Below are 24,836 nucleotides of genomic sequence, written 5' to 3' on the forward strand. Positions count from 1 at the left end.
CAACGGTCAACTGGAAAACACATTGCACAGGCTACACAAATTCATGCAGCGGTGGACGAAGATGCTATTACTGTAGACGAACAATGATAACAGGGAACTTGAATTTCACTACGAATTCACCGTGACTAGTGCAGCCTTAGGTTCGCCGCTCTCGTCATATACTTATTGCGATGAAACACATGCAAGCGGTCATACACGGTTCCAAATTGAACGCTCGCTGATTTCTGTGAAACATGTGACCGCGTCCATGCTCAGGCAGCAGTGCCTATCGGCCTCCCCAGTTGCGCGGAGAAAAATTCATCCAGCCACCCAAAGAAGACCTGTTTGTCTTCCTCCGTCAAATTTGCCCAGTTGATATCATTAGTATCCTGTTGAGATACTCTTCGAATCACAGGAGGTGCGCCGATTGACCGTCGATTTGGAGGCGGGGGAGTGGGTCGTTGGGGTTCCTGTTGTTGAAATTGAGCGGCGATTGATCGTACAGCTGCGGCTGGAGGCGGCGATGCAGGCGGCACGTATGATGATGAGGAGGATGAAGAGGCGATCGACGGTCTAGTTGAGCGTATTATGGGCGGTGGGCCCCCACCGCTACTATTTGATGGTACTGGACTGGGACTAGCGCTTGGTCGGGAAGTTTGAGCAGAATTGGCTCGTTGGGGAGGGGGCGGTAGCGCCGGTTTTGGTCGAGTATTGGCATTTGCACGGGGTGGGGGTGGGGGCGGCGGGTTCTTGCTAGATCCCCGTTGAACAGCTAATCGGAGTCGTATAATGTCCCACTCAACTCGTACGGATTCCAGTTCGTATCCTTCAGAGGCACACTCGAATGTCTATCTTTGGTATCATTGAACTTTGTCACTGTTGTGTTCTTCGCCTTAGCGGCCTTGTCTTTGAGCTCTGCAACTAAGTGTATTTGAGATTGTCTTAGCAGATGGTCGGTGCGACACACAGGTAGGCATGAGTAGCTGGACAAGTCCTTGTATTGATTGACACCGCGGCACAGCCACACTTCTAACTTTTCTTTCTCTCGAAAACTACGATGCCGCGAGCGACTTCGGACAAGTTTACTCGTGCCCACCAACCGTCAGCAAAAGCATCTTCTACGAAAACCGCATCTTCTTCAAAAGCGGATTCTTCTGCTGGTGCCCGCAACCCGATCTTCAAGACGGAACAGTTTGGACAGCATATTCTCAAAAATCCACTTGTTGCACAAGGGTTCGTGTAGCTCCTATATGGCTATAGCCGCCTTTGAACTACTTAGGATCGTCGACAAAGCCGATTTAAGAGCGACCGATCATGTACTGGAGGTTGGTCCTGGAACGGGAAACTTGACTGTTCGAATATTAGAGAAAGCGAAGCATGGTGAGTCCTCCAAGTCTTATTTCGGTCTGCTTCAAACCTCCTAGTCACGGCTGTCGAATTCGATCCCCGGATGGCTGCTGAACTAACAAAACGTGTCCAGGGAAAGTACGTGCTTTACTCCTGCCCGCTCTCACTGAGATTTACTCGACTCCAGACCCGAAGCCAATAAACTCTCTATTACTATTGGCGATTTCGTCAAGGCCGACCTCCCATTCTTCGATGTCTGTATTTCCAACACGCCCTACCAAATATCTTCCCCGCTTGTCTTTCGTCTGTTGTCCCATCGGCCGCTGCCGAGGGTGTGCATATTGATGTTCCAGCGCGAATTTGCACTGCGTTTAGTTGCGCGCCCTGGGACAGAGCTGTGGTCTAGGTTAAGCGCTAACGTTCAACTCTATGCCAAGGGTGCTTTGTCCCGTATCTCTCTCTCTACACAAGTTGATGAAAGATTTTAGTGGATCATATCATGAACGTCTCGAAAAACAACTTTCGACCGCCACCGAACGTCGAATCATCAGTCGTGCGCATTGTGCCACTAGACCCACCACCACCAATAAAATTCGACGAGTTCGATGGTCTCACTCGTATCTTGTTCAGTCGCAGGAATAAGACCGTACACGGAAATTTCGCGGCCAAGGGCGTATTTGACATGTTGGAGAAGAATTGGAGGACGTGGTGCGCAGAGAGTGGCAAGGTATGAGCTTCGATGTGTGTTTTTTGTGGGGGGCTAGGCTGAAATGATGCGTAGATGATAGAAGACAACATTACGATGAAGGCGAGGGTTGAAGAAGTCCTTTCGCAAACTGGCTACAGTGAAAGTCGTGCGGCCAAGATGGACATTGATGACTTGTTGAAGCTGCTAGCAGCATTCCACGAGATCGGAGTTCATTTTGCCTAGGTATCGTACACAAATGAAAAGTGAAAAATGCGATAAATAAACTGCCTTCCTCCGTCAGCAGACCACACAATCCTGACCAAGCATGTCGAATCCAGGAGGGACAGGACCCATTAGTTCGGCGGGAGGTGAACCAAACGACTGCATTTCAGCCATGAGGGCTACAACGCTTTCGCGTGATTTGGGGTCCTCGTCAGAGTAGGTAGGGCTGTCGAACAATGCGAGGATACTTTTGACGCGATCGAGCTGGTCCTCGTAACGTTTCCGATCATCAGCAGGAATTGGTGCAGGTGGGGATTGGAGGTAAGGCGGGAACTATTAAGGATATGGATCAGCGATTTTTTCCCTTAAACGAGAGAGCGCAAGCAAACCTTTTCAGCCAGCTCTTTCAGCGGATCGTAGAGAATCTCTTTTGACATGAGCTCTCCCATCATGTTCTCGAGTAGCCCAGCAAGCTCTGTCTCGTTGGTAGGTAAATCACCATCCCCATCACCTCCTAGTGAAGCGAGCAAGGCAGCAAGGGGGTCTGATGCCGTCGATGACGACCCGTCAGCGTCCTTCAACGCATCTTCGCCCTCCTTGAGTTTGCCCATGGCCTGCTTGATCTTGGCCTGGAAATCGTTTGCCGCGGAGTCGGCGCCATTGCTCGAGGCGGCAGGCCCGCCGTTCGCACCTTCAGTCAGCCCATTCATGCTCTCAATGAGCATGGCCTCCCAGGCAGCCTTGAGCTCTTCTTCGTTTGGCAGTGGTCCGCCTTCTGAGGACGATCCTTCTGTAGGCCCCGAAATTTCCCTCATGAGACTTTCCATCCCCTTTGCCAGTTCCGCTGCGAAATCGGCGGCTAGCGCGTCTCCATCTTCTTCAGTCACACCCGCCAACCCTGCAAAGCCAGGTCCATTACCCGGCATCGGCACCGGAGGCGCATCTACCCTCGTATTTGTGCGTGGCCGTCCACCAGAAAAGGTGCTTGCGGTCGCAGTTGGCGGAGGGGGCGGGGGCGAAGTAACCGGTGATGTGGGTCCGACTTCTGAAGTGGCGGATTGTGGCTCGGGTTGGCGCGAGAATTGCTCAAGAACATCTGTCCAGACAGAGACGCGGAATGAGTTCAAGTTGGCAGAAGCAAGTAGGCTAAATAGCGTTCAACTTGCCGTCGAGATCGTCTAGATCGTCCTGGTCAAGAGCAGCCATTGGGCGTGGGAACAACTTACTCAATCGAGAGACAGCTTCATCAGCCAAATCATGACCTGGGCACCAATCACCAGTGATGCGCCTCTTCGGCCACCAACACGCATGTTGTCCAAGTTCTGCAGCTGAGCGACTCTAATTTGCGGCAGCTCAATGACGAGCCCGCCTCTTATAGTGTCAACCAAGCGATGAACAACAAAGGTTGTCTAGTGGCACCAGACCAAAGCATGAATGGCCTTTCCGAAGTCCTTGATCTTGAATATGGACAAATATCCGTCAAAGGGCGACAAATAGCGGTCTCAGCAACATCTCCGCCGAAAACGACTGGATAGACGGTGAAGACTTGCAGCACTATCACTCAGGAGTCAGAATTCATGTAGTCCCACTAAAATTGCGAGTAGCACAGGCTTTCTTTCTCCCGAGTTCGCAAACCGTCCCATCAAGACCAAAATGGAGCAAGTTACTCAAGATTCAAGACTGTGAAATAAAAACAATTTTACGTTCGACAATTACATTCATATTCAACTGCATACACCGCTCGAAACCTTGAACTGCTGGTACCACTATGAACTAGAATCCAACTACGTCGATTGTGCAGGTGATCGATGATGTCTCTTTGTTTCCTCGACTCAAGGGAAGTCGCAGTCAGATGTCGCTGCCCCGTGCTTCTTGCAGCAGGAACGGAACTACCCATTAAACGTCACTAAAAGCGCATCGATGCATGTAGGGAGCCATACGTTACTGAGGTGCTCCGAGATAGAGCCGGCGCGACAATCAACGCCGCCGACGAAGTCGCCATTCAGCTGGTCGCAGCAAGTGTGGGTGGCCCCGACTTGGTTGTTACCGTTGGTAACGCATTTGCAGGCGGTAGTGGAGGAGATGAGGGCCGCGACGACCACAAGGAAAAAACGGGAGAACTGCATGAAGAAGAGTGGGTGAGTGTTCAGTGGATGGGCTACCTCGAAGGAGTGCCCTCGTTTTTATACACCACCGTCGACGTTTCTCTGACGAAGATTACAGTCCTGTCCTGGTGCCACGGCCGCCCACACTCCACTGTACTCCATGCTCAACGGCGCCGTTCATTCAGCGCTCCACAAAACCTATGGTTTACCCAACATCTAGGCTCAACAATGGTGTTTTAAACCCCAGAACGAGCTTAGAGTTTCCAAAAACTTGGCTCCAACGACTCTTCGCTTGACGTTTTCTGTATATCTCGCCACCATGGTCCAGAAGCTTGTAACAATGAGTTATCCAGTCGTCAAAAACGCCCATGGACGCGCTACTCCCGTCCAATCACGGGAGCGTGAGACTCGTGGTAGCATTACGGTAATAATGCCTCCATCGGAGAACGACCGAACCTTGTACCTAACCGCAAGTGCCCTATCACCTGTCTACCATCCGTCAAGCCAAGGCCACCATATGAGAAAGCCATCAACAAAATCCAAGATCATCTGTGTCTTCCAACGTTTAAATCGGGTATACCAACGAATGTCAAACTAATTCCCATCTTTCGCATTAGCAACATCTTGACGCGTTGTTTAACGGCTAGCAAGGGTCCTGCAAGCACACAGCAACGCTGCACATAGCCCACTTCTGGTACTCGCAACTGCTGCAAGCTTCCTTTATCGTCAAAACTGAAGTTTTCACGGTGTTGAAATAAAGACAAGTCATGTTACATTCGGCACTTAAATTCATATTCTACATCGCTCAAGACCTTAAACTGCTGGTACCATCATGGACTAGAATCCAACTATGTCGTATTGTGCAGGTGCTCGAGGATGTCCCTTTGCTTCTTCGACTTAGGGGAAGTCGCAGTCGGACGTTGCCGCCCCGTGGCTTTGGCAGCAAGACCGGAACTGTTAGTTTCTCATCAGTAAGCGCATCGATGCAAATAGAAAATTCAAAGCATACATTGCTGAGGTGCTCTGAGATAGAGCCCGCACGGCAGTCGTCGCCCCCAACGAAGTCGCCATTGAGGTCGGCGCAGCAAGTTTGTGTCGCCCCAACGACGTTGCTGCCGCCAGTAACGCATTTGCAGGCAGTAGTGGAGGAAACGAGAGCCGCGACGACCGCGAGGAACAGCTTAGAAAACTGCATTGTGTGTATGAAGAAGAGTGGGTGTTTGTTTGTTTGTTTAGGTTGGAGATTGGGTGGTTGGATCAACCTGGTAGAAGTACCTCTGCTTTTATACCTTGCTGGTCCTCCTCTGACAAAGATTGTAGACGCCGTGGCTGCCCCACTCCACTGTGGTTTCAATGCTCAGCGGTGCCGTTCATTTCGTGCTCCACAAAAAACCCGTGGTTTACTCAACATCTGGGGCAACAAGCGTCTCCCGATGCTCCAACGAGCGCCATCATGTACGTTGCATTGGCAAACAAATCAAACAAGCTCCGGGAACCTACAACAATTTGATTCTAACGACTCTTCGCTTGAAGATATGTGGGTCTGTCGGACTTGTAACCATGAATTATCCAATCGGTCAGAACGCCCAGACACATCAGTCCCCGATCACGGGAGCGCGAGATGGCAATAACACCTCGAACAAAGGTTCTATTGCAACCGGAGGACACTCCACCCCAGAAGTAATAATGGATAACCCTTGGCTTCACTGGCACTAGGAATATGTAAAGATGTAACTTGGCATCTGTAGTTGCCATTGGAGGATTTCAGACCGAGGACAGCATCCCGACGTAGTAATCGTGACAGGAAGGACTCCGCGTTGCTCCAACAAACACAGTAGCAAGCGCTTTGAATGTATGTTGTAACAGTACACTACTCGGTTTAGTGCGAGAGTTCATTCTTGAACCAATTCGCCGCGGCTAAGCTCCAGTGAACTCACCAGTGAGCGCCGCTCTGTCTTTTCTCCGCGCATGGCGGACTTTAACACAAAATCGTCATTTCTATTCGAGTCGACGGGCGATTGAGAGATCTAGACCACCCCTCTAGTCGTAAGCGTAAAGCGCAACAATTGATAAGATCAACAAAGAACTTGAACAAAGGGCTTGCGCTTTGTCGCAACGAGTGGACTGAGCGACATATAAGAGCATTCCGTGTCCACATTTCTTCTTCACCAACCCATATCCGTTTCGCAATCGTCGAAAAAAAAAGGAAAAACCATGGATCACACTATCGCCAAGTCCACATCTCCTACCGGAGCGACCTACCATCAGCATGCGGGTGCCACTCTGCCCAAAACGAGCGGAAGCATGCAGCCCTCAGGCCAGGCTATACCTCGCACAGTTACAAATGGCCCGCGGAGTCTTTCTCAAACTACCCTCTTCACCAGCACCTCCGGCGCGAATCCGGCCAGAGGATCTACCCGTTGAGGAGTGAGGAACCCAGAAATGGTGAAGATGCCCAGCAGTCAGCAAAGTTTGGAATCTGAAGAGAGGAGTGACTTTTGGGTTCATACATGTTACACTGTCCGCTGTTAGCTCAATACTACGAAACCCATAAACACGTACTGTTTTGATAATCTGCGCCTAAAAGTCTGCACCCACCATTAGTCAGTAGTTTCGCACTATTATTGGATGGCGCCCACAGTTCTAGGACAATTTCCGGGGTAATCCGTTCGAGTAACTCATGAACGGGTACATCTTCACTTGCCGCCGGGTCCTTGTAGTGCGCCTTGAAGAGCATGTAGTCAAGCAGCTTGTCCACGATCGCGGCTCTGATAGGTCAAAGGCTCAACGGCCAACCACTGAGGGAATGGGACAAACCGTTGCTGGATAGGGACGTGTCGCGCGAGCGCCTCGGCGTAGTTACCTTCATACCGTCAGTCATGCAGCGCTGACTAGTTTGCAAAGCTGACCCTCGGTATCAAGACTGTCGCTCATTGTTCCACTCGCATTCGCAACGGGGCGACGAACAAGGAATGTGTACCCGTCTTCACTAGTAATCCGCACCCAGTCGTCGGTCACGTCAGTTTCTGCATGCTGGAGCCGCGATTTCAGCGAAGAACGCGTCGGAGTTGTGATTGTACTTTTGTTTTTGGGGCCATGATGGTTGGAGACAACTGTGAGTCTTTGATCGCATCACGGTCACGAGCTCGCGTTTCTCTCCAAACGTCGATGGCAGACGCCTCGTTTGAGGGCGTGTACAACTTTCGAGACGTCGGTGCAGCGATAAACGCTCTCAATACCGCCCCAATTCTTCAAGAAAAGATGATCTACCGCTCTGGCCGATTGGATGGGGCAACCGAAGGTGACCGCCGCAAACTGGTAGAGCAATACAATCTCCAGACTGTGGTTGATCTCCGCACCAAGAGCGAGCATATCAGGCAGGGCACCGATAAGCTCGCTTTGCGTCCATGGAAGACCGTGTTTATCAACTTTGTCAGTCACGAATTCGAGATTAATCTGTTGCGCCAGCTCAGATGGTGGCAAATAATGTCTGTTATAACGAGCTACTACTTCTTGTCCTCATATCTAACCGCGAGCTAGTCAATTTGTTTTGCTCATGTTGCTCCGCTTCCGCATCTCGGCTATTCGGATTTTGGGACAGAACGTGCTCAAACGCAAGGGGTTGATTGGTTTGAGCAGGGACTCATTGAGATTTTGCCAGGCTGAAATACTTGCGGCGTTAAACGTTTTTATATTGCCAATGCACACTTGCCCAGTCCTTGTCCATTGCACCCAAGGCAAAGACAGGTCTGGGCTAGTGATCATGCTTGTCCTGTTTGTGCTCAGTGTGCCTTTGCAACACATCAAGGCTGAATACTCAATGTCGGAACTGGGACTTGCGCCAGTTCGCAAATCTCTGATTGGGGAAGTCGAAGAGATCGGGATGGACGAAGCTTACACACGCGCTCCAGAAGAGGTGGTACAAGCTGTGTGGGACTGCCTAGAGACAGAATATGGCGGGGTTGACCGGTACTTGGATTTACTTGGCTTCCACGAGGAGAAGCGACGAACTCTGAGGAAAATTTTGCTTGTATGATTAATAACGATAACAATGCGACAACAAGAAAGCAAGGCTAGACGATAACACGACTAGATCGTTTGGAATTCTGCGGCTGGGCGCTACTGCTGTTGGCGGTTGTTGACCCTCGGGGTCGACGCAATGGTGCCCTAAAGTCCTTCGCGTCATACTCCCAGGTCATATATAGTTGTGCATCTGGCAATCGTGGCGGTTCACGGTCTTTGTCGTTTATTGAACTCTTGTCCTCGAAAGAGTTCCAAGGCGCAGGGGCTGGATAGCCGTATGTCAACATTCGAGGACCTCGACTGAGAACGGGTGGATGAACAAGTCGCGTGACACGGGAATATATTTGTGGTGGTAAAACACGCCGCGCCAGATCAGGCAAGCGAGAGCCTTGAGCGCCAACAACAGGAACAAGTCGGTCTGGAGCAGCGACTATTCGTGATGAAGCTGGGAATCTTCGCGGGGCAACCGAGTCGGAAGTGGGGATCGCGAATGTAGGCACTATAGGCCAAGCGCGAGGTGGGGCATGGCTCGATGAAGCATACATAGAGTCTGGCAGGTCCCATCTTGGAATAAGTTGAGTGTAAGTGAGTAAAGCCACAACGACGCGGTGACGCATTGGTGTTGCTTGACCAGGTGTTCGTTGTGGGTTTTTGAGGATATGGTGGAAAGCTTTGTAGAGCGCGAATTCGGTCGTCTGTGTCGGCGCAGCTGGAAGCTTTGGGGGAGCAGCAGGAGCCGTTCCAGGCAAATGCCAAGCGGGGACATCGGCCAGTGTAGACTCGTCATAGGGAACCTGTTCAAGGTAATCGGCAGCAGAAGTAGACAGCGCCGTCATTTGTAAGCCAAGCGCGCCAGTTGTACCCATCGGGTGCATTGGAGGTGGAGATTCCGCGCGGGGCGAGTCAGGGACTTCGGTAGCCGGGAATGGCGGTAGGAAGTCAGGAATGTGGCCCTCCCAGTCCATTGTCCGCTGCCTTTTCCAAGGCGGTTCATCGTCGCTGTCCATTTCCTCCATATCTACTTCCATTCCCTCGTCTTCCTCCTGCCCATCATACTCTTGGAATTTGAGTGGGAATGAGTCCTCCCTTACTCTCCGCCCCAAATGAGCCCTCAGCTCATGTAGCTCCTCAACCCTCCTTCCCGAGTAAAGAGCGTATCGTGACAGCTCCTTCCCCTCCCTCATGTACCCAATCAAGTCCTCCAGACTGAAACCCATCTCATCCAAGGCCTCGAGTGCATCCGTGAAAGACACGGTCGTCCGACCGGCGTGTTGGGCATATTTTGCGCAAGTCAGTGCTGCTAAAGACACATAACGCGCCAATAGGTCGGTGAGAACTGCAGAGGCTTGAGCTGAAGCACGCGAAAAGCCAACAGCGTGCATTGTGCGATGGCTGGCCGTCTCCAGAAGTTTGTTGGCCGCATTCTCCATGTTGTCGAGGTAGGAAAATCGTTCTCGTGCGAATGGGAGTTGAGAAAGGGTAGAACGGATAGAGGAGGAGGAGAACAGGATGATGTCACGATGTGACTAATGCCACTTGCTCTCAACGTCTGCTGAAGCTATAGCTACAAACCGCAGATTGCACGCTTCGGCTCAACATATAATCGATTCCGGGCCCCGACTTGTCTACTCACTGAACTTCCACTCATATTCCGGTCCCAGCCAAAAATCTGTTCCGCATGTCTCCCGAGCCCTCAACTATAAAAGTGCGCAAGCGCCATTTGGGAGTCAGTCCTCAGAAAAGATGCAGCGTTCTGTGCCAGACCGATCAATTCGAATTTGTGCTGACAGAGGTCAGTTGCGCGATTTTACGAGTGTTCTGACTGGTTGACCAAGGCTAGGTGGGACGTTTTGCGATCTCCATGCGTGAGTCGTGATCTCAAGTTCCTCGTCTTGATTACTTAGTCGGAAATGCAGCTCGTATCCAGACCCAGAGAATGAAGGCGAGCGGAAAGACATCGTCGTAAAACTACGTGAGATTTGTCTCTCTCATTATGATTATCTGAACGTTTTTATTTCAGTATCGCAGGACCCTGCTAACTACAAAGACGCGCCTACAGAAGGCATTCGGCGAATCCTAGAAATCGTCACTGGCACAGAAATACCGCGAGGAACCGTCTTGGAGACAGCAAAAATTGACTACATTCGCCTGTCTACGACCGTTGCTACGAATGCTTTGCTCGAGCGCAAGGGTCATAAACACGCACTGTTGATAACACGCGGGTTCAAAGACTTACTACTAATTGGCAACCAGTCTCGTCCCAAGATCTTTGACCTCAATATTCGGCGACCCAATCCATTATATTCGGTCGTTATCGAGGTTGATGAGCGTGTCACTCTCGTGGGCTACACGTCAGACCCGAAGGCAGAAGAAAACGCCGTCCAGTTTGACGACGATGGAAAGGTGTCCAGAGGCTATCGCGGGAAAGGCTGGGACGGGACTGGTGATGCAGAAGGCCCTGGAGAAATTGTTCGTGGGTTGTCTGGTGAGGCAGTCCGAATTCTTTCTCGACCAGACCCGGACGTCATTACCGGTCAACTTCAAGCCCTTTACGACGAAGGATATCGCTCCCTCGCTATCGTGTTTGCCCATTCATATACCTTCCCTCAGCACGAGCAGCTCGTCGGCGCGCTCGCTCGCAAGGTCGGATTCACTCACGTGTCTGAGTCCGCGCAGCTTCTGCCAATGATCAAGATGGTCCCGCGTGGCGTGTCGAGCACCGCGGATGCTTACCTGACGCCCATCCTGAAAGACTACCTGGACGGCTTCTTTGGTGGATTTGACGAGAAGCTGAAAGATGGAAAAATAAAGAGTCCAAGAGTGGAATTTATGGGCAGTGATGGCGGTCTTCTGGATCTGGACAACTTTTCCGGTTTGAAGAGCATCCTTAGTGGCCCAGCTGGCGGAGTAGTTGGGTGAGTGGTTTATTTTCATCACTTTACCTCTATATTGATCGTCCACTAGTTATGCACTCACAAGCTGGGATGACAAGGAAAGAAAGCCAATTATTGGTTTGGATGTTGGAGGAACCTCAACGTATGCTATTGTCTCATCATCTCATTTCAAAGCCTATGGTTCCGTTTTAGTGATGTCTCGAGATTTTCCGGTCGTTATGAGGTTGTCTACGAAACCACGACCGCTGGCGTCACCATTCAATCTCCGCAACTCGATATCAACACTGTCGCTGCAGGCGGTGGCTCCTGTCTCACCTTCCGCAATGGTTTATTCCTTGCTGGGCCGCATAGTGCCGGCGCAGAGCCCGGGCCGGCTTGCTATCGGTTGGTCGACTTCGCCTTTCTTGCACCAACATTTATGCTGTTTGCAGCAAAGGAGGGCCTCTGGCGGTGACTGATGCTAACCTTCTTCTGGGTCGACTGCTCCCAGACTTTTTCCCTAAGATTTTTGGCAAGTCAGAGCGTGAGCCGCTTGACATTGATGCCTCACGAACCGCCTTCGAAACTCTTGCAAAAGAGATCAACGAAAGCAATGAAAACGGGAATCTCAGCCTTGATGAAATCGTTTACGGGTTTGTTTCCTTTCCTTCTGCCTACTCCTCTTATTGATTGGTTCAACCTCGTAGATTCATCAAGGTCGCGAACGAGACAATGTGCCGACCTATTCGAGCACTCACTGAAGCCAAAGGGTACGCGACAGGACATCACGTGTGCGTGTCATTTTCCCTGTCTATTACCAAATATTTATCTGTACTCGCTTTAGACTTGCCAGTTTTGGTGGTGCCGGTGGCCAACACGCTTGCGAGATTGCAAGTCTTCTAGGAATCAAAACAATATTGATTCATCGCTACAGCTCGATCTTGTCGGCATATGGACTGGCGCTCGCTGATCGCGCCTATGAACTTCAAGAGCCATCCTCGGCTTTTTACTCGCCATCTACTCGTGCTTCACTCATCAAACGTCTTGACAAGCTTACTGGCGACGTAGAACGGGAGCTTCAGAAGCAGGGCTTCGAGCCGTTACGGATTAGGGCCGAGCGGATGCTGAATATGCGCTTCGAAGGCACTGACACGGCTTTGATGGTACTGCCTGTATCACAAGACGGAGACGGAGATGAGGATTTCGAGGCGGCATTCAAGAGAGTATATAAGAGTGAATTTGGCTTCCTATTGGAGGGCAAAACCATCATTGTGGATGATGTCAAGGTCTGTTTTCCAGGCCCTTCTTTCCAACTTGAATAATGACTACTCACAGGTCCGTGGAATTGGCAAAACCTTTGACACTCTCGGTCCTTCTGTCTACTCTGAAGTTGCACAATTGAGCACCAAAGCAGTGGATGTTGAAGCGAAAGCGGAGACAAAACGGTACAGCGTGTACTTCGACCGCGTTGGCCGGGTGGACGAGACACCGGTTTACCAACTCGACCGTTTGGATGTTGGCGACGTAGTAGAGGGCCCTGCGATGATTATTGACAACACTCAGACGATCGTGCTTGTCCCTGGCGCTAAGGCAGTACTAACTAGCAAACACCTGTATATTACACTCGAGTAGACTGCATTTTGGCGAGTGACCACACATCGGTGCCCTGCGACACACACTTGCGCCAAAACTTGACCTCCCTGTCCTTGCGCAGGCAGATTTGCATCTGGCCAGGCCGGTCGAAACCATAGGCGGCGCCGATTTTCAGCAGCTCTGCCCGCGGGGGCATTAGGGGGTCTTCCGAGAATATAAGAATTGCAGCGATGAGCTGAGCCTTGAGCGGCAAGACAAATGTCACGAAATCGCGGACCTCAGCGTGGTAATCGTTTGCCTGAGAATTTAGCGCAACATGTGTGAGTCGAGGCAGGTCTGGTTTGGCTGCGGCCAAATCACTAACGAAGGCAGGGAAGTAGTACGCTAGGTGGAGGTGCGTGAGATTGTGCAGGAGAGTTCGCGTGCTGTCCGCTTCGAGTAAACTTGTCCAGAAACCTTTGGGCTCACAGTAGCTCATGGATGTCATCATCAGTCTAATACCCTCTCTATGCGGGAAGTCCCGGCCCAAAGTAGCGGCCGTGTGGAGGATGGTCAGGAAGCGGGCCGTGATGCCGACGAGATTGGGGCAGGCGCGGATGATCCGTGGCACAGCATCGTTCTCCGCTGCCAAGCTTGCGTTAGTCAGCAGCCACACATGCCGGACTGCGCCGCCGGCCACGCTTCGTTCGTCTGGCTCCGCGCCGACGAGCCGCTGCAATGACAACAGCTGGGCACCGGTCCGGACAACACAGCACTCCAGCCGGATTTTGCGAGTAACTTTTGCCAAGTGCTTGCAAGTAAGGGCCAACGTTCGCGCGGTTTGTGGCAGCGCTTTGGCAGCGTAGATGAATATTTCCATGAGCACGTCTTCAGGAAGGTCAACAAAGGAAAGCGGCCTCCATTTGTCAGATTGTGCGCGAAGGATTTGATCGTACAGCAGTTTATGCGAAAATGTGTAGTAGCATGGCTCCTTTACCACTTTCGGAGGCGGCGGGGAAAAAAGGTCGTCGTCAACTAGAATGGTGTCGTTGATAGAAGGAGAAAGGACTTGGATCAACTCACAATCGAAAGGAAAGTCGGTCATGGATGCTTCGAGCAAGGAGTGACCCCTGAAAATGGATTCCTAGACGCACAACAACGATATTACTAATAGATTACGCTGGGGTATTTTGACACTGCATGTGGGCGAGGGACCAAACATCAGATCCCTCTGACACGCATTTACGCCAGAACTTGGCCTCTTTAACATTATACTCGTCCTTGCGCAGAAATACCTGCATTTGGCCTGGCCGATCGAGTCCATGTGTAGCCCCAGCTTGCAGCAGTTCTACGAGGGGCGGTAGACAGGCAGGATCCGGGTTTACAATAACGAGGACAGCGGCAACCAACTGTGGTTTGAGCGGTAAGACCAACTCTACGAAGTTGCGGACCTCTGCTTGATAGTCGCGGGACCGTGCGGTCAGAGCAACATGTGTAAGTCGAGGGAGATTTGGGACGGTTTTGGCCAGGTCCCTGCCAAAGGAGTGGAGGTACTGCGACAGGTAGAGGTGGGTGATGTTGTGTAAGAGGGTCATTGTGCTGTCCGCCTCGACTAAGCTTGTCCAGAAACCGTTGGGTGCGTTGTGACTGGGCGGCGAATGATTGTCAGTCATTGTCAGCCTGATGCCCTCTCTGCGCGAAAAGTCCTCCCCCAGAGTCGCTGCAGCGCGAAGAATTGTCATAAATCTGGCGGTGATGCTGACGAGATTGGGACAGGCTCGGATAATGCGTGGTACAGCGTCGTTCTCGGATGACTGGCCAGCGTTGGTCACCAGCCAGATATTCTTGACCATGCTTGCGACATTCCGTTCATCCGGCTCTTCGCTAACGAGCCTCTCGAACGACAGCAGCTCACTCCAAGTCCTGATAAGACAGCTCTCGAGCCGGGTTCTGCGCGTGACATTCGCCATGTACTTGCAAGTAAGGGCCAGTGACCGCGCGGTCCGCGGCAGCGTTTCAGCGGCGCGGATGAAGATGTCGATGAGTACATCCTCAGGAAGGTCGACGAGGGAGAGCGGCTTTCGTTTATCGGCTTGTGCAAGGATGATTTGGTCGTAAAGCAGTTTGTGGGAAAATACGTAGTAGCATGGTTCCTTGACCAATTTTGGAGACGGTGGGGGGATGAGGTCGTCATCAACTGGAGTGGTCGAATCAGCAATAGAAGGACAGAGAGTCGCATAAACTTACAATCGAAGGGAAAGTCCATGAATGTTTCGAGGAAGGGGTGACCCCTGGATATGGACGTCCAGGGAAGGGAGTGAATTGTGGCGCGGCATTTTATGTGGCAGACGGGGACAGTGGACTTCGGCACACGGTCAAGTTGGGTTGAGTCAAACCGAGTGGATGGCAGTCAAACGAAAAATAAACGGTCACATGCACAGTGTCCACGACGCGCATTGGATATCTCATAAAATACAAACAAACGAAGGCAACTACTCTGGAAGGTGCAGTTCAAAGTGAGTAACTTGCGGTAGGTATGCAGCAGCGGCTAGATCAAGGTTGAGCACTTCGTCGAGCGGAGCCATCCCGTTGAAACCACCAAACAGGAAAAGCCTACTATCTGCGAGAAGCGTTACGTGGTATCCTCGAGGACTGGGGGGTTTCCCGTATATTTCACGGGGTTCGAAAGCAAGAGTAACTGATAGAAAAATGGGATGGTTAGGCTGTGCAATCCAGTGAGAGAGATAGGACACACTTAGGTTGAAAAGTAGCACGTCTTTGCAATAATTGGTTCCGTCATGACCTCCGATTATGAAAAGATAGGATCCAACCAGAGTGGAAGTGTGCGAAAGCCGCCGATGGGGTCGTTCTACAGGAAGTTTGGCCCAGCGATTCGTATCTTGGAACGTATGAGTGGAAACTGAAACGGAAAGGAAACAGAGCAGAGGCCCACCAAGGTTTAGATACCACATGTCGTTAAAACAGTCCTTCCCGTCGCTTCCCCCAATGATAAACATGATGTTTGTGACCAGATTGGCAGTATGATACCCGCGATGGCTGGGTTTCCGGCCAATGGTCTGCAGCTCTTCCCAACGCAATTTGCCGGTGCTGATTGATGTTACATCGAGGGTCCACACATCGTTCAGCGCTGTCATTCCATTTCCGCCACCAAACATGTAGATCTTGCCTTTGTAATAGACGGCAGTATGAGCGCGTCGAGGCGGTGGTTTGGGGCCTGATATGGTGGGTTTCGACCAACGGCGGAGAGTAGTGTCGAACACATAAATCGAGTCGTAGTAAGTCGATCCTTGGCCACCGCCGTAGACCACTATTCTCCTATCGACAGCCGTAGCGGTATGGGCACGAGAAGGCGGAGGCATATCGCCATTCGTATCGGGTCGTGACCACTGCATCGTTTCTTGGACAAGTTATGGAGCACAAATTTGGCTTGTAGCTTGATCAACACACCTGAATCGAAGCAAAATACGTCCCGTCCGCAATCCTTATCGTCGCATCCACCAAATAGCCATGCGGTCGAGTCTATCAGCGTGACCGTATGCGAACGCATAATGCGAACTGGTGTTGTCCCAAAGACAGGTGCTTTGGACCAATACAAGGCCGTACTTGGCGCAGGCTCAGCATCAGCATCGTGAGGCAGTTTGGGGCTGCTTTTCACTCGATGAAGAGTTCGCGTTCGATCCTTTGGCGGCGCGGTGAGGGTTGGAGAGGAAGTTGCCGTTGAACGCCGAATTGACGCGCTGTCTGGGGAAGATCGGCTGCCGTCTGAGGAACCTTTTCCAAGAGTACGAATGCTTGCTGCTCTTCGTGAAGTTTGGATGGTTGAGGAGGTTGGGGTTCGCAGCGAGGGAGTGGGTATAGGGCTGTCTTCAGGCACATCTTCCAGGCCGTTCTGACTGCGAGAGGACATGTCGCTCTCGTTGCTGTCATCAAACTGGGTCGTATAAAAGCCTGGAGAGAGCAACGCCGCCATGTTGGTGCTGAAGGCTATAAATTGCCTCCAGTCTGTCACCCTCGTCACGGTAACCGGCGAACACGCTGAGATGCCGACACCTAAGTACTTTCCACGCATGCTTGGGGCTCAACATAAAATGTCTATCAGTATTGAACTCTATCTGGCCTTCGACTTCTTCAACTTTCTTTCAGGCAAGTAAGTATTTCAGAGCAGTTTGGAGCTTGAATCATGGAACCATCTTCCGTCTATGAAACGGTTTCCAAATCAACGTTCCCATTCGGGGTACCTCAGACCCTTAGACCTGGTCAATGGTACCGACGCGTACCACATATCTGGCTAGTTTCGCCTTCTACCACCGCAAGCCCATCGACACTTGAGATTTGGGTTGCCTAGCGAATGGATGAGCTTCAGTGTCGTAACTGTCGTTCTGTTGCTTGAGACTAGGAGGCAAACTGCCTCGCGAAGCAATCTATAACCGCTCGACCATAGCCAATGTCCTCATTAAACTCCCGAAGCAGCGTCTTTCGTCCGTAAGCCGCGAATCTCGTCTGCGAGCTCCAATGCGCGCTTTCCTTCAAGCCATAACATCGCCTCTGTAAAAACGAAGTATTAAGGATGGACACATCGCAAGAGAGGAAATCCAGACCTTTATACGTCCTGGGAACGATCTTACGTTTCGGGACCTTGTCCGCTGGGTCATCGCGACACCAAGTAAACCGGAACTCATTTGTGGTGCGTTCTTCCCCCGTATCCACGTCTACTACATTCGCTATGACCCCAATATGCTGTACCACAGATCAGTTGGCTGCTTATGAACGGGGAGAACGAAAGGTCTGCCTACCACGATCAAAGGGAATTCGGCGGAGTGCGTGGAATGTAGCACATGTGATGTTAAGCGAAGAATAGAACCTATCGGCACTGGTTGACGAAAGCGTATTCCATCGAGAGAGAGAAAACGGATGTGGCCCCCGCGCATGAAGAGACTTGAGCTGGAGAAACCGAGCTAATCGAGACCTTGAGACGAGAATCACGGTAGAATCAAAGCAAACCTCGTAAGCCAACCGCATAAGGTAGCCTCCGAAGATCTTCTGGTGGATACTGGTAGGCACCGTTAAATTCTGATTTTTACAAACGCTATGCACGAACTTTCGCTCTTGAGGGAACATAAGCATGCATTTTTCCAGCTTGGTTTCACCCATCCAAACACGATCTCCCGGTGCGTCTTTAGAATCCTCTCCGTGTTGGAGATAGTACGTGTGAAGGGCCGCTGCCTCAGCCGAACTCGGAGGAACACGGCTGAGGGCTCGAAGGGCTTGTGTTTGACGGCGGTTTTTTAACTCTAGGCCAAGATATGAGCGAACATCAAATTATCAAGCGGAAGTTATAGACCTGCTCCCATCGAGTGTAGCGATTGTTCTGCTGGCGTCGAAATAATGAGTGGATGGACATCCCGAGCTAGATGGGTCATTGCATCTCGACAGACCATCGAAAAGCGACCTAAATCATGAATGCGGAGCTTGAGGGGAGTTGCATTTACCAACCTAACAGGACTGTCTCATCAGGCCCGTTGCCTATGGCTTCCATCTTAACCGCAACTTCCATCGAGGACTTGCCAGTGTAGATTACCTGGCCACTTAAGCGCAGGTCGCAGGATGGATTGAGCGGAGAGAGCATGTCAAGTCTGTTAATATGTCGTGAACGAGAAACGAAGAATCTTGAGACGAGAGGAACCTGTCCACTGAGGCAGTGACGATATAGAATCCCCGCTCCTCAATACTGCCTAGGCTCTCGACGCCGGGACCCAACATGTGCTTGTATGATATGGAGCCTGCTAGCGAGTCCAGATGCTCCATAAGCATTCCAGTGCGGATGCCTCCATGGACATTAGTGTACTGCTCAAGGAGTTTGGGCGACGATCCGAAGGGCAGTACAAGTTCGCAATAAGAGTCGTGCATGCTGCGTTCGGTTCGTGATTTTGGGTCGGAGTTGACGGTGAGTTGTGACGCAGTGGACTTTGGTGCAAGTTGGTGTTGGTGGAGGATCGTGTTTGCCCATATTTCAGGAACGCGCATAGGAATCACCCTTCACCTCTAGTTAAACGAGGAGTCATTCGACGCGAAAAACATACGTGTTAAAAGCAGGGTCAGCTCTCAGTCCTTTTCATGCAGTCAATCTGCGTGGTTGGAAAGTTGAGCTTTTTGCTTACTAACTGCCGTGAGGAGGTTATCCATAGAAGTCACTTCACGCGTTTCTTTTGCGACAGAAGGCACGCTGACATGATTCCACCTCACAATCCTCGACAGCTTGGAGTTGAGCGGTCTGGGTCGGCGGGACCACAACATTGTCAGCGACATGACGACAGAGGAGCAAGATGATTTGATCCTGTTTGGCCGGTCGGTAATTTCATACCCGGTACCAGGTAGATTTCTTACCTCCAACCCCAACCTCGACCTTCTATTGCGACAATGACTATTGCTGGAAATGCGGATGACAGCCTCAAAGAGATGTTCTCTGACTTGAAGAAACTCCTTGGCACCTCGTCGGACACCCCCGCTTTTGGCGACGAGATTGTCTCTCGAATGAAGGTTCGAGTTCCGCTGCGACGTGTTGAAAGTCTTGAGCAAGACAAAGGTCACACATGCCTCAATCGACCAAAAATTGGAGGAACCTAACAAGACCGAAGGCAAGATCGTAGTGGAGCTCGAAGTAGCTGAGGACATGCTAAACGGTTGGCGAAGTTCATGGCATTTGCTTTATCATGCTGAATTGCTTAACGGTGCTGGCTCTGTGCATGGCGGCTGCTCCGCTTTCCTAATTGACCTGTGAGTTGTATCTTGAACTTATATCTGCTAACATTTGCGGGTAGCTGCTCGAGTCTGAGCCTGATGCTTATTGACCCCGGCCTCACGGTCTCGCAGTCGCTGAATATCGTTTACCACTCCCCCGCGAATCTGTGCGTGTCCCGCAATTGCTATGAAGCAAAGCTCAATTCCCTCAGTGGGGAAAAGCTTCGGATAGTGAACACGACGATCACTGTGGGCAGTCGCATCATGTCTGCAAGGGTGGAGGTCATTCTCTCTCTCTCTCTGTGATATTCCTTGCTGATAGTCCATTATATCAGATCTGGAACGCCACCAAACATAGACTAGTCGCCTCGGGCGTGCACATTAAGATGCAGCCATCTCCCTCGTCAAAACTCTGACATCTGGTCTTCCAATTTTTTTCTGCCTCAAGGTCTATATCACTAAGGTGTCTAAATAATTAAACGTAGAGAAGTATACATCGTGAGTCGAAGGCCATTGATAGAGTTGCTAAACGCCCATCACAGTTTGGTCCTCGACGGGCGCATCTTTACATGAACGGCGGAGGCAACTAGGCAACGTTTTGCCATATTCCAAATCTAAACACTTCAACTATGGGAATGGATTATTTCCGACAATATCACCTCTGTTTGGGCAGACAAAACCCGGTTTCCTAGCGTCATGGTCGTGCTAATAATACTGAGTTTGTCTCGTCTGTCGGCCATCAACTTGGGAAGCTGCACTTGCGCTTTACCTACTCGATGGCTGGTGAATGATAGGTAATGTTAAGTGATTGGGAAACATGGGGTCCATTATAGGCAGCCATAAAGCACAATGTCGACCCCCTCAACGAATCGGTGAATAAGGAACGGATCGAATGACCGGCTCTTACACATCGACGAGATACGCAATGCACCCTCCATGAATGGTTCCGATCCCATTGAGCATATCTAGGTTTCGATAACTTCAAGGAACCGGTTAGAGTGCTCTGCTTACTAGCAGTCACTTCTACGTCAACGGTGAGTCGCCCCGAAACACGTCCAGTCTGCCCGTTTCTAGTTACTAAAGCCTCGCTGACCACCAGACGCGTGAATATCGCGTCGCAGAATCCAGGGCCAATCGGGATGGGAGCACGACCGTCATAGAGGGTTGTGAAGTCGTTCAGAGCATCGCGCAATTGTGCAGGAATCGAGGGGCTGATATGTACCATTAAGGAAATGCGAAATGGAGTCTGAGGTTTTGTGTGCGCCACGGCGACACGGTCAACACGGAGATGTACTCTAATTACCATTCGGGATCCATCTGTTTTCCGATTTTTTATAATTCAGAATTTTCGGAGTAGTGCTGTTGGCAGAATCATTCCTCGGACCTCATTCCATTCCTGCAACATTCCTGTCTTTGCGGTCAAGGTCGGACTTCCTTACTTTCGGCCGAACATGCCCCGGCCGACATCAAAACTGGGGTTTGGCACCACGCTCAATGAGCGTGGTATGGGTCACAGAGTGACACCCAATCTCTCTCTCTCTTGCGGCTTTCATATGGTGTTCTTCAGGACGTACAGCGGAGAGCAAGATCTCCCTTATATTATGCACCTCGTTCAGTCTGAACTCAGCGAACCATACGTGATCTATACCTTCCGTTACTTCCTTCATCAATGGTGTGTTATTCCGCAACAAGCACTTTCCTCAGCTGAATCTTCCGAGGCCACATCTTTCCTTCTTAGTATGCGTTTGTTGCCGACTTTGTCGTATTCTGATGACAGCGCGTAGGCTTATCCAAGCGACGCTGCGAATTCTGACCCAATTGGGGTGATCGTGTGCAAGCAGAGCATGCATCGGGACAAGTCGAATCGTGGGTATATTGCAATGTTGAGTGTAAGTAAGGATTGGCGGAAGCGTGGAATAGGTTAGCACCCATTCCTTCCCCTTCGTCTACCTCACAACGCGTCGTTCTTACAGATAACACCATTTGGTGCGCTTTTCTTTCCCTTTATTATAGCTAGTGCCCTTGTCAAGAATTCTCTCGATGCCATGAAAGAAGACGGAGTTGAGGAAATTGTCCTCGAGACGGAGTACGACAACAGCGCCGCGCTGTCGCTCTATGAATCGCTTGGCTTCATTCGGGAAAAGCGGCTTTACCGATTTTACCTCAACGGCAAAGACGCGTTTCGACTAGTTCTGACCGTGCCGCCAACGGAACGCGATTCAGACTCATCATCAAGTGGGTCGTCTTTGGAAGTTCGGCGTGGGTATCGGGCCATAAGGGTCTCCCAGTTACCGTATGATTCGGATGAAGAAGTTTCCACTCGTTGAAGCCGTGTAGCTTGTGTATTTTGTTTCTCTGGGTCTCTATATTTGTATTTAGTGTACTATGCTAAATCCCTACTCGTATTGTACTCGTTATCCACGTTGTCGTGACGCAGGAACCAGGACACGAATCTGCTGGAAGAACCTGGCTGATTGTTCCCGTGACCGCCACGCAAAACGGACACGTAGGCGCCATCAATTTGTCACATATATTAAAGCGACAACCAGCATCTCCACTTCAAAAATCCCTTTTTCGCCATGTCTGTACGCAGACCGTCGCGCACCCAATCCCTGCGCTTCCTCTCCTCCCTTTCTTTCCTCCTCTTCTGTCTCGTCGCTTTCCTTGCGCTCTCACCCGTAGCCAACGCTGAAGAATCCCATCCTGAATATGGCACTGTCATTGGTATTGGTACGTTTTCAAGGGTCGTGTTTGCACTTTCTGGTCGCTTACCTTTTCTTCTTTCTAGACTTAGGAACAACGTATGCAATCCTCCTTCATCTTTGCGGACTCTGACGTGTCAATCTTGTCGTCTTTAGTTATTCTTGTGTTGGGTACGTGGCACTCTGTGCGCCTGCTAACCACTTCTAATCCCTTCCTCTCAGTGTCCAACGAGGAGGCCGTGTCGAAATCATCGCCAACGACCAAGGAAACCGGATAACTCCTTCATGGGTCAGCTTCACGGAAGAGGAGCGTCTGTGCGTTACTTTTTTCCACCCTGCCGTCGCGACTCGTTTCTGAATGCGTCCGAACTCTCTAGTGTCGGTGATGCCGCCAAGAACGCCTACCACACTAACCCGGCCAACACTGTTTTCGATGCCAAGCGTCTCATTGGTCGCAAGATTGAGGAGAAAGAAGTCAAGGCCGACATGAAGCACTGGCCGTTCAAGGTCCAGGACAAGAACGGCAAACCCGTCATCAACATCTCCTACAAAGGCGGCGACCGTGAATTCGTCAGTTTTCTTTCTTTGCCTTGGAGACAAACAAGCTGACGAGCATCGTTGCGTAGACGCCTGAGGAAGTCAGCGCCATGGTTCTAGGCAAGATGAAGGAGACCGCTGAGGCCTACCTCGGCGAGAAGGTCACCCACGCCGTCGTCACCGTTCCTGCCTGTTCGTCCCTCATTTGTTCACTTTGAGGTATTGTTGACACCAATGACAGACTTCAACGACGCTCAGCGTCAGGCCACCAAAGATGCTGGCACTATTGCCGGTCTCACTATCCTCCGTATCATCAACGAGCCTACCGCTGCCGCCATCGCCTACGGTCTTAACAAGAAGGGTGGCGAGTCACAAATCATTGTCTACGATCTCGGTGGAGGAACTTTCGATGTCTCGCTTCTTTCTATCGACGACGGCGTTTTCGAGGTGCTGGCTACCGCTGGTGACACTCACCTTGGTGGTGAAGATTTCGACAACCGTGTTATGGACTACCTTATCAAGTCGTACAAGAAGAAGACCGGTACCGACGTCTCGAAGAACCAGCGCGCTCTTGGAAAGCTGAAGCGTGAAGTCGAGAAGGCCAAGCGTACTCTCTCCAGCCAACAAAGCACTCGTATTGAAATCGAGAGCTTCGAGGATGGCAACGATTTCACCGAAACCCTCACTCGCGCCAAGTTCGAAGAACTCAACATGGATCTCTTCCGCAACACGCTCAAGCCCGTCGAGCAAGTCCTCAAGGACGCTGGTGTCAAGAAGGAGGACGTAGACGAGGTTCGTTTCCCTTTAAACATTTTCGAAAAATTATTGATGAGAAGCTCTAGATCGTCCTTGTCGGTGGTTCTACCCGTATCCCCAAGGTTCAACAGCTCCTCAAGGAGTTCTTCGGCGGCAAAGAGCCCTCGAAGGGAATCAACCCCGACGAAGCTGTTGCTTATGGCGCGGCTGTCCAGGGTGGTATTCTTTCTGGTGCTGAGGGCACTGCGGACGTCGTTCTTGTTGATGTTTGCCCTCTTACCCTCGGTATCGAAACCACTGGTGGTGTTTTCACCAAGCTCATCGCTCGTAACACTGTCATCCCCACTCGCAAGAGCCAAATGTGAGTTTCTTCCCAACAAGATCTTAACAGGGTCTGACAATGTTCTAGCTTCTCGACCGCCGCTGACAACCAACCCACTGTCTTGATCCAAGTCTTCGAGGGTGAACGTCCCTTGACCAAAGACAACAACCTTCTCGGTAAATTCGAGCTTTCCGGCATCCCTCCTGCGCCTCGTGGCGTTCCTCAAATCGAAGTTACCTTCGAGATCGACGCCAACGGTATCATGAAGGTTGGTGCCGCGGATAAGGGAACGTAAGTGACATTACCTTGGCCCGCTTAGTTGTGAGCTGACATGACGCGTTTAGTGGCAAGTCAGAGAGCATTACCATCACCAACGAAAAGGGTCGTCTCAGCCAAGAGGAAATTGATCGTATGGTTGCCGAAGCCGAGAAGTTCGCTTCAGAGGATGAGGCTGCCCGCAAGCGTATCGAGGCGATGAACTCGCTCTCGTCATTTGTCTACGGTCTCAAGTCCCAACTCGGTGACCAGGAAGGTCTCGGTGGCAAACTCAGCGAGGACGACAAGAAGACCGTTCTCAACGCGGTCAAGGAGACAACGGACTGGCTTGACGAGAACGGCGCGACCGCTGATGTTGAAGACCTAGAGGCCAAACTCTCTGAAATTCAATCCATCGTCAGCCCCATCACGAGCAAGCTCTATGGAGCGGGTGGTGCCGGTCCGTCTGGCACCGCTGATGACGAGCCATTCGGTCACGATCACGACGAGTTGTAGAGGGTTGAGTATAAGGGTGTTTATATACTAGTACGCCAGCGGCGATAATTCTTGTACGTCGACGAGACGGAGAAAAAAATAAGCAGCCGCTGTATTTATTAGAATTACGAACTGCTGAAGGATTCAAACCAAAAAAAAAAGTTCCAGGACAAATAAGCACATTGATCGATGAAGTCATTG

At 51.0% G+C, this 24,836-nt stretch overlaps 13 protein-coding genes across 13 annotated transcripts; 6 read left to right on the forward strand and 7 right to left on the reverse strand.

Annotated features, from left to right (window-relative positions):
- Window positions 1-251: 251 nt before the first annotated feature.
- On the reverse strand, window positions 252-974 carry MIND_00949700 (uncharacterized protein; the record flags this gene model as incomplete). Its single annotated transcript, XM_037366113.1, has 3 exons — window positions 947-974; window positions 783-900; window positions 252-732 (listed from the first exon to the last, which is right to left on the reverse strand). The coding sequence occupies exons 1-3, from the start codon at window positions 954-956 to the stop codon at window positions 252-254; spliced, it is 609 nt and encodes a 202-aa protein (XP_037217525.1). The 5' UTR covers window positions 957-974.
- Window positions 975-1,024: 50 nt separating this feature from the next.
- MIND_00949800 (rRNA adenine N(6)-methyltransferase) lies at window positions 1,025-2,257 on the forward strand (the record flags this gene model as incomplete). The annotated part of the gene is made up of 6 exons (XM_037366114.1): window positions 1,025-1,212; window positions 1,259-1,359; window positions 1,404-1,464; window positions 1,514-1,764; window positions 1,815-2,053; window positions 2,108-2,257. Exons 1-6 carry the CDS (start codon window positions 1,037-1,039, stop codon window positions 2,255-2,257), a joined length of 978 nt encoding a protein of 325 aa, XP_037217526.1. The 5' UTR covers window positions 1,025-1,036.
- Window positions 2,258-2,311: 54 nt separating this feature from the next.
- On the reverse strand, window positions 2,312-4,362 carry MIND_00949900 (uncharacterized protein; the record flags this gene model as incomplete). The annotated part of the gene is made up of 3 exons (XM_037366115.1): window positions 2,312-2,569; window positions 2,626-3,382; window positions 4,130-4,362. 3 exons carry the CDS (start codon window positions 4,360-4,362, stop codon window positions 2,312-2,314), a joined length of 1,248 nt encoding a protein of 415 aa, XP_037217527.1.
- Window positions 4,363-6,854: 2,492 nt separating this feature from the next.
- Window positions 6,855-7,457, reverse strand: MIND_00950000 (uncharacterized protein; the record flags this gene model as incomplete). Its single annotated transcript, XM_037366116.1, has 6 exons — window positions 7,422-7,457; window positions 7,251-7,374; window positions 7,159-7,204; window positions 6,981-7,109; window positions 6,904-6,929; window positions 6,855-6,859 (listed from the first exon to the last, which is right to left on the reverse strand). Exons 1-6 carry the CDS (start codon window positions 7,437-7,439, stop codon window positions 6,855-6,857), a joined length of 348 nt encoding a protein of 115 aa, XP_037217528.1. The 5' UTR covers window positions 7,440-7,457.
- A 46-nt stretch (window positions 7,458-7,503) lies between these two features.
- Window positions 7,504-8,377, forward strand: MIND_00950100 (Tyrosine serine protein; the record flags this gene model as incomplete). Its single annotated transcript, XM_037366117.1, has 2 exons — window positions 7,504-7,829; window positions 7,882-8,377. The coding sequence occupies exons 1-2, from the start codon at window positions 7,510-7,512 to the stop codon at window positions 8,375-8,377; spliced, it is 816 nt and encodes a 271-aa protein (XP_037217529.1). The 5' UTR covers window positions 7,504-7,509.
- A 37-nt stretch (window positions 8,378-8,414) lies between these two features.
- Window positions 8,415-9,794, reverse strand: MIND_00950200 (BTP domain-containing protein; the record flags this gene model as incomplete). Its single annotated transcript, XM_037366118.1, has 1 exon — window positions 8,415-9,794. The coding sequence occupies one exon, from the start codon at window positions 9,792-9,794 to the stop codon at window positions 8,415-8,417; it is 1,380 nt and encodes a 459-aa protein (XP_037217530.1).
- Window positions 9,795-10,042: 248 nt separating this feature from the next.
- On the forward strand, window positions 10,043-12,826 carry MIND_00950300 (uncharacterized protein; the record flags this gene model as incomplete). Its single annotated transcript, XM_037366119.1, has 12 exons — window positions 10,043-10,069; window positions 10,114-10,156; window positions 10,205-10,229; window positions 10,281-10,336; window positions 10,385-11,279; window positions 11,329-11,400; window positions 11,451-11,642; window positions 11,690-11,890; window positions 11,945-12,028; window positions 12,082-12,523; window positions 12,573-12,744; window positions 12,801-12,826. The coding sequence occupies 12 exons, from the start codon at window positions 10,043-10,045 to the stop codon at window positions 12,824-12,826; spliced, it is 2,235 nt and encodes a 744-aa protein (XP_037217531.1).
- Window positions 12,827-13,984: 1,158 nt separating this feature from the next.
- MIND_00950400 (DJ-1 protein-PfpI domain-containing protein) lies at window positions 13,985-15,075 on the reverse strand (the record flags this gene model as incomplete). Its single annotated transcript, XM_037366120.1, has 2 exons — window positions 13,985-15,006; window positions 15,057-15,075. 2 exons carry the CDS (start codon window positions 15,073-15,075, stop codon window positions 13,985-13,987), a joined length of 1,041 nt encoding a protein of 346 aa, XP_037217532.1.
- A 226-nt stretch (window positions 15,076-15,301) lies between these two features.
- On the reverse strand, window positions 15,302-16,806 carry MIND_00950500 (uncharacterized protein; the record flags this gene model as incomplete). Its single annotated transcript, XM_037366121.1, has 4 exons — window positions 16,278-16,806; window positions 15,763-16,227; window positions 15,565-15,708; window positions 15,302-15,507 (listed from the first exon to the last, which is right to left on the reverse strand). Exons 1-4 carry the CDS (start codon window positions 16,798-16,800, stop codon window positions 15,302-15,304), a joined length of 1,338 nt encoding a protein of 445 aa, XP_037217533.1. The 5' UTR covers window positions 16,801-16,806.
- A 477-nt stretch (window positions 16,807-17,283) lies between these two features.
- Window positions 17,284-19,502, reverse strand: MIND_00950600 (uncharacterized protein; the record flags this gene model as incomplete). The annotated part of the gene is made up of 10 exons (XM_037366122.1): window positions 17,284-17,375; window positions 17,429-17,567; window positions 17,624-17,785; window positions 17,832-17,880; window positions 17,929-18,121; window positions 18,172-18,279; window positions 18,324-18,463; window positions 18,514-18,864; window positions 18,911-18,938; window positions 18,989-19,502. 10 exons carry the CDS (start codon window positions 19,500-19,502, stop codon window positions 17,284-17,286), a joined length of 1,776 nt encoding a protein of 591 aa, XP_037217534.1.
- MIND_00950700 (4HBT domain-containing protein) lies at window positions 19,248-19,984 on the forward strand (the record flags this gene model as incomplete). The annotated part of the gene is made up of 5 exons (XM_037366123.1): window positions 19,248-19,367; window positions 19,414-19,604; window positions 19,649-19,735; window positions 19,781-19,850; window positions 19,904-19,984. The coding sequence occupies 5 exons, from the start codon at window positions 19,248-19,250 to the stop codon at window positions 19,982-19,984; spliced, it is 549 nt and encodes a 182-aa protein (XP_037217535.1).
- Window positions 19,985-21,100: 1,116 nt separating this feature from the next.
- MIND_00950800 (N-acetyltransferase MAK3) lies at window positions 21,101-21,895 on the forward strand (the record flags this gene model as incomplete). Its single annotated transcript, XM_037366124.1, has 4 exons — window positions 21,101-21,240; window positions 21,287-21,305; window positions 21,353-21,488; window positions 21,582-21,895. Exons 1-4 carry the CDS (start codon window positions 21,122-21,124, stop codon window positions 21,893-21,895), a joined length of 588 nt encoding a protein of 195 aa, XP_037217536.1. The 5' UTR covers window positions 21,101-21,121.
- Window positions 21,896-22,147: 252 nt separating this feature from the next.
- Window positions 22,148-24,656, forward strand: MIND_00950900 (uncharacterized protein; the record flags this gene model as incomplete). Its single annotated transcript, XM_037366125.1, has 10 exons — window positions 22,148-22,298; window positions 22,357-22,369; window positions 22,427-22,441; window positions 22,493-22,585; window positions 22,648-22,840; window positions 22,897-22,999; window positions 23,049-23,599; window positions 23,650-23,924; window positions 23,973-24,176; window positions 24,230-24,656. The coding sequence occupies 10 exons, from the start codon at window positions 22,148-22,150 to the stop codon at window positions 24,654-24,656; spliced, it is 2,025 nt and encodes a 674-aa protein (XP_037217537.1).
- Between the last annotated feature and the right edge of the window lie 180 nt (window positions 24,657-24,836).

This window comes from Mycena indigotica, assembly GCF_014461135.1.
Source record: "Mycena indigotica strain 171206Taipei chromosome Unknown Mind.scaff0008, whole genome shotgun sequence".
NCBI classification, from domain to species: domain Eukaryota; kingdom Fungi; phylum Basidiomycota; class Agaricomycetes; order Agaricales; family Mycenaceae; genus Mycena; species Mycena indigotica.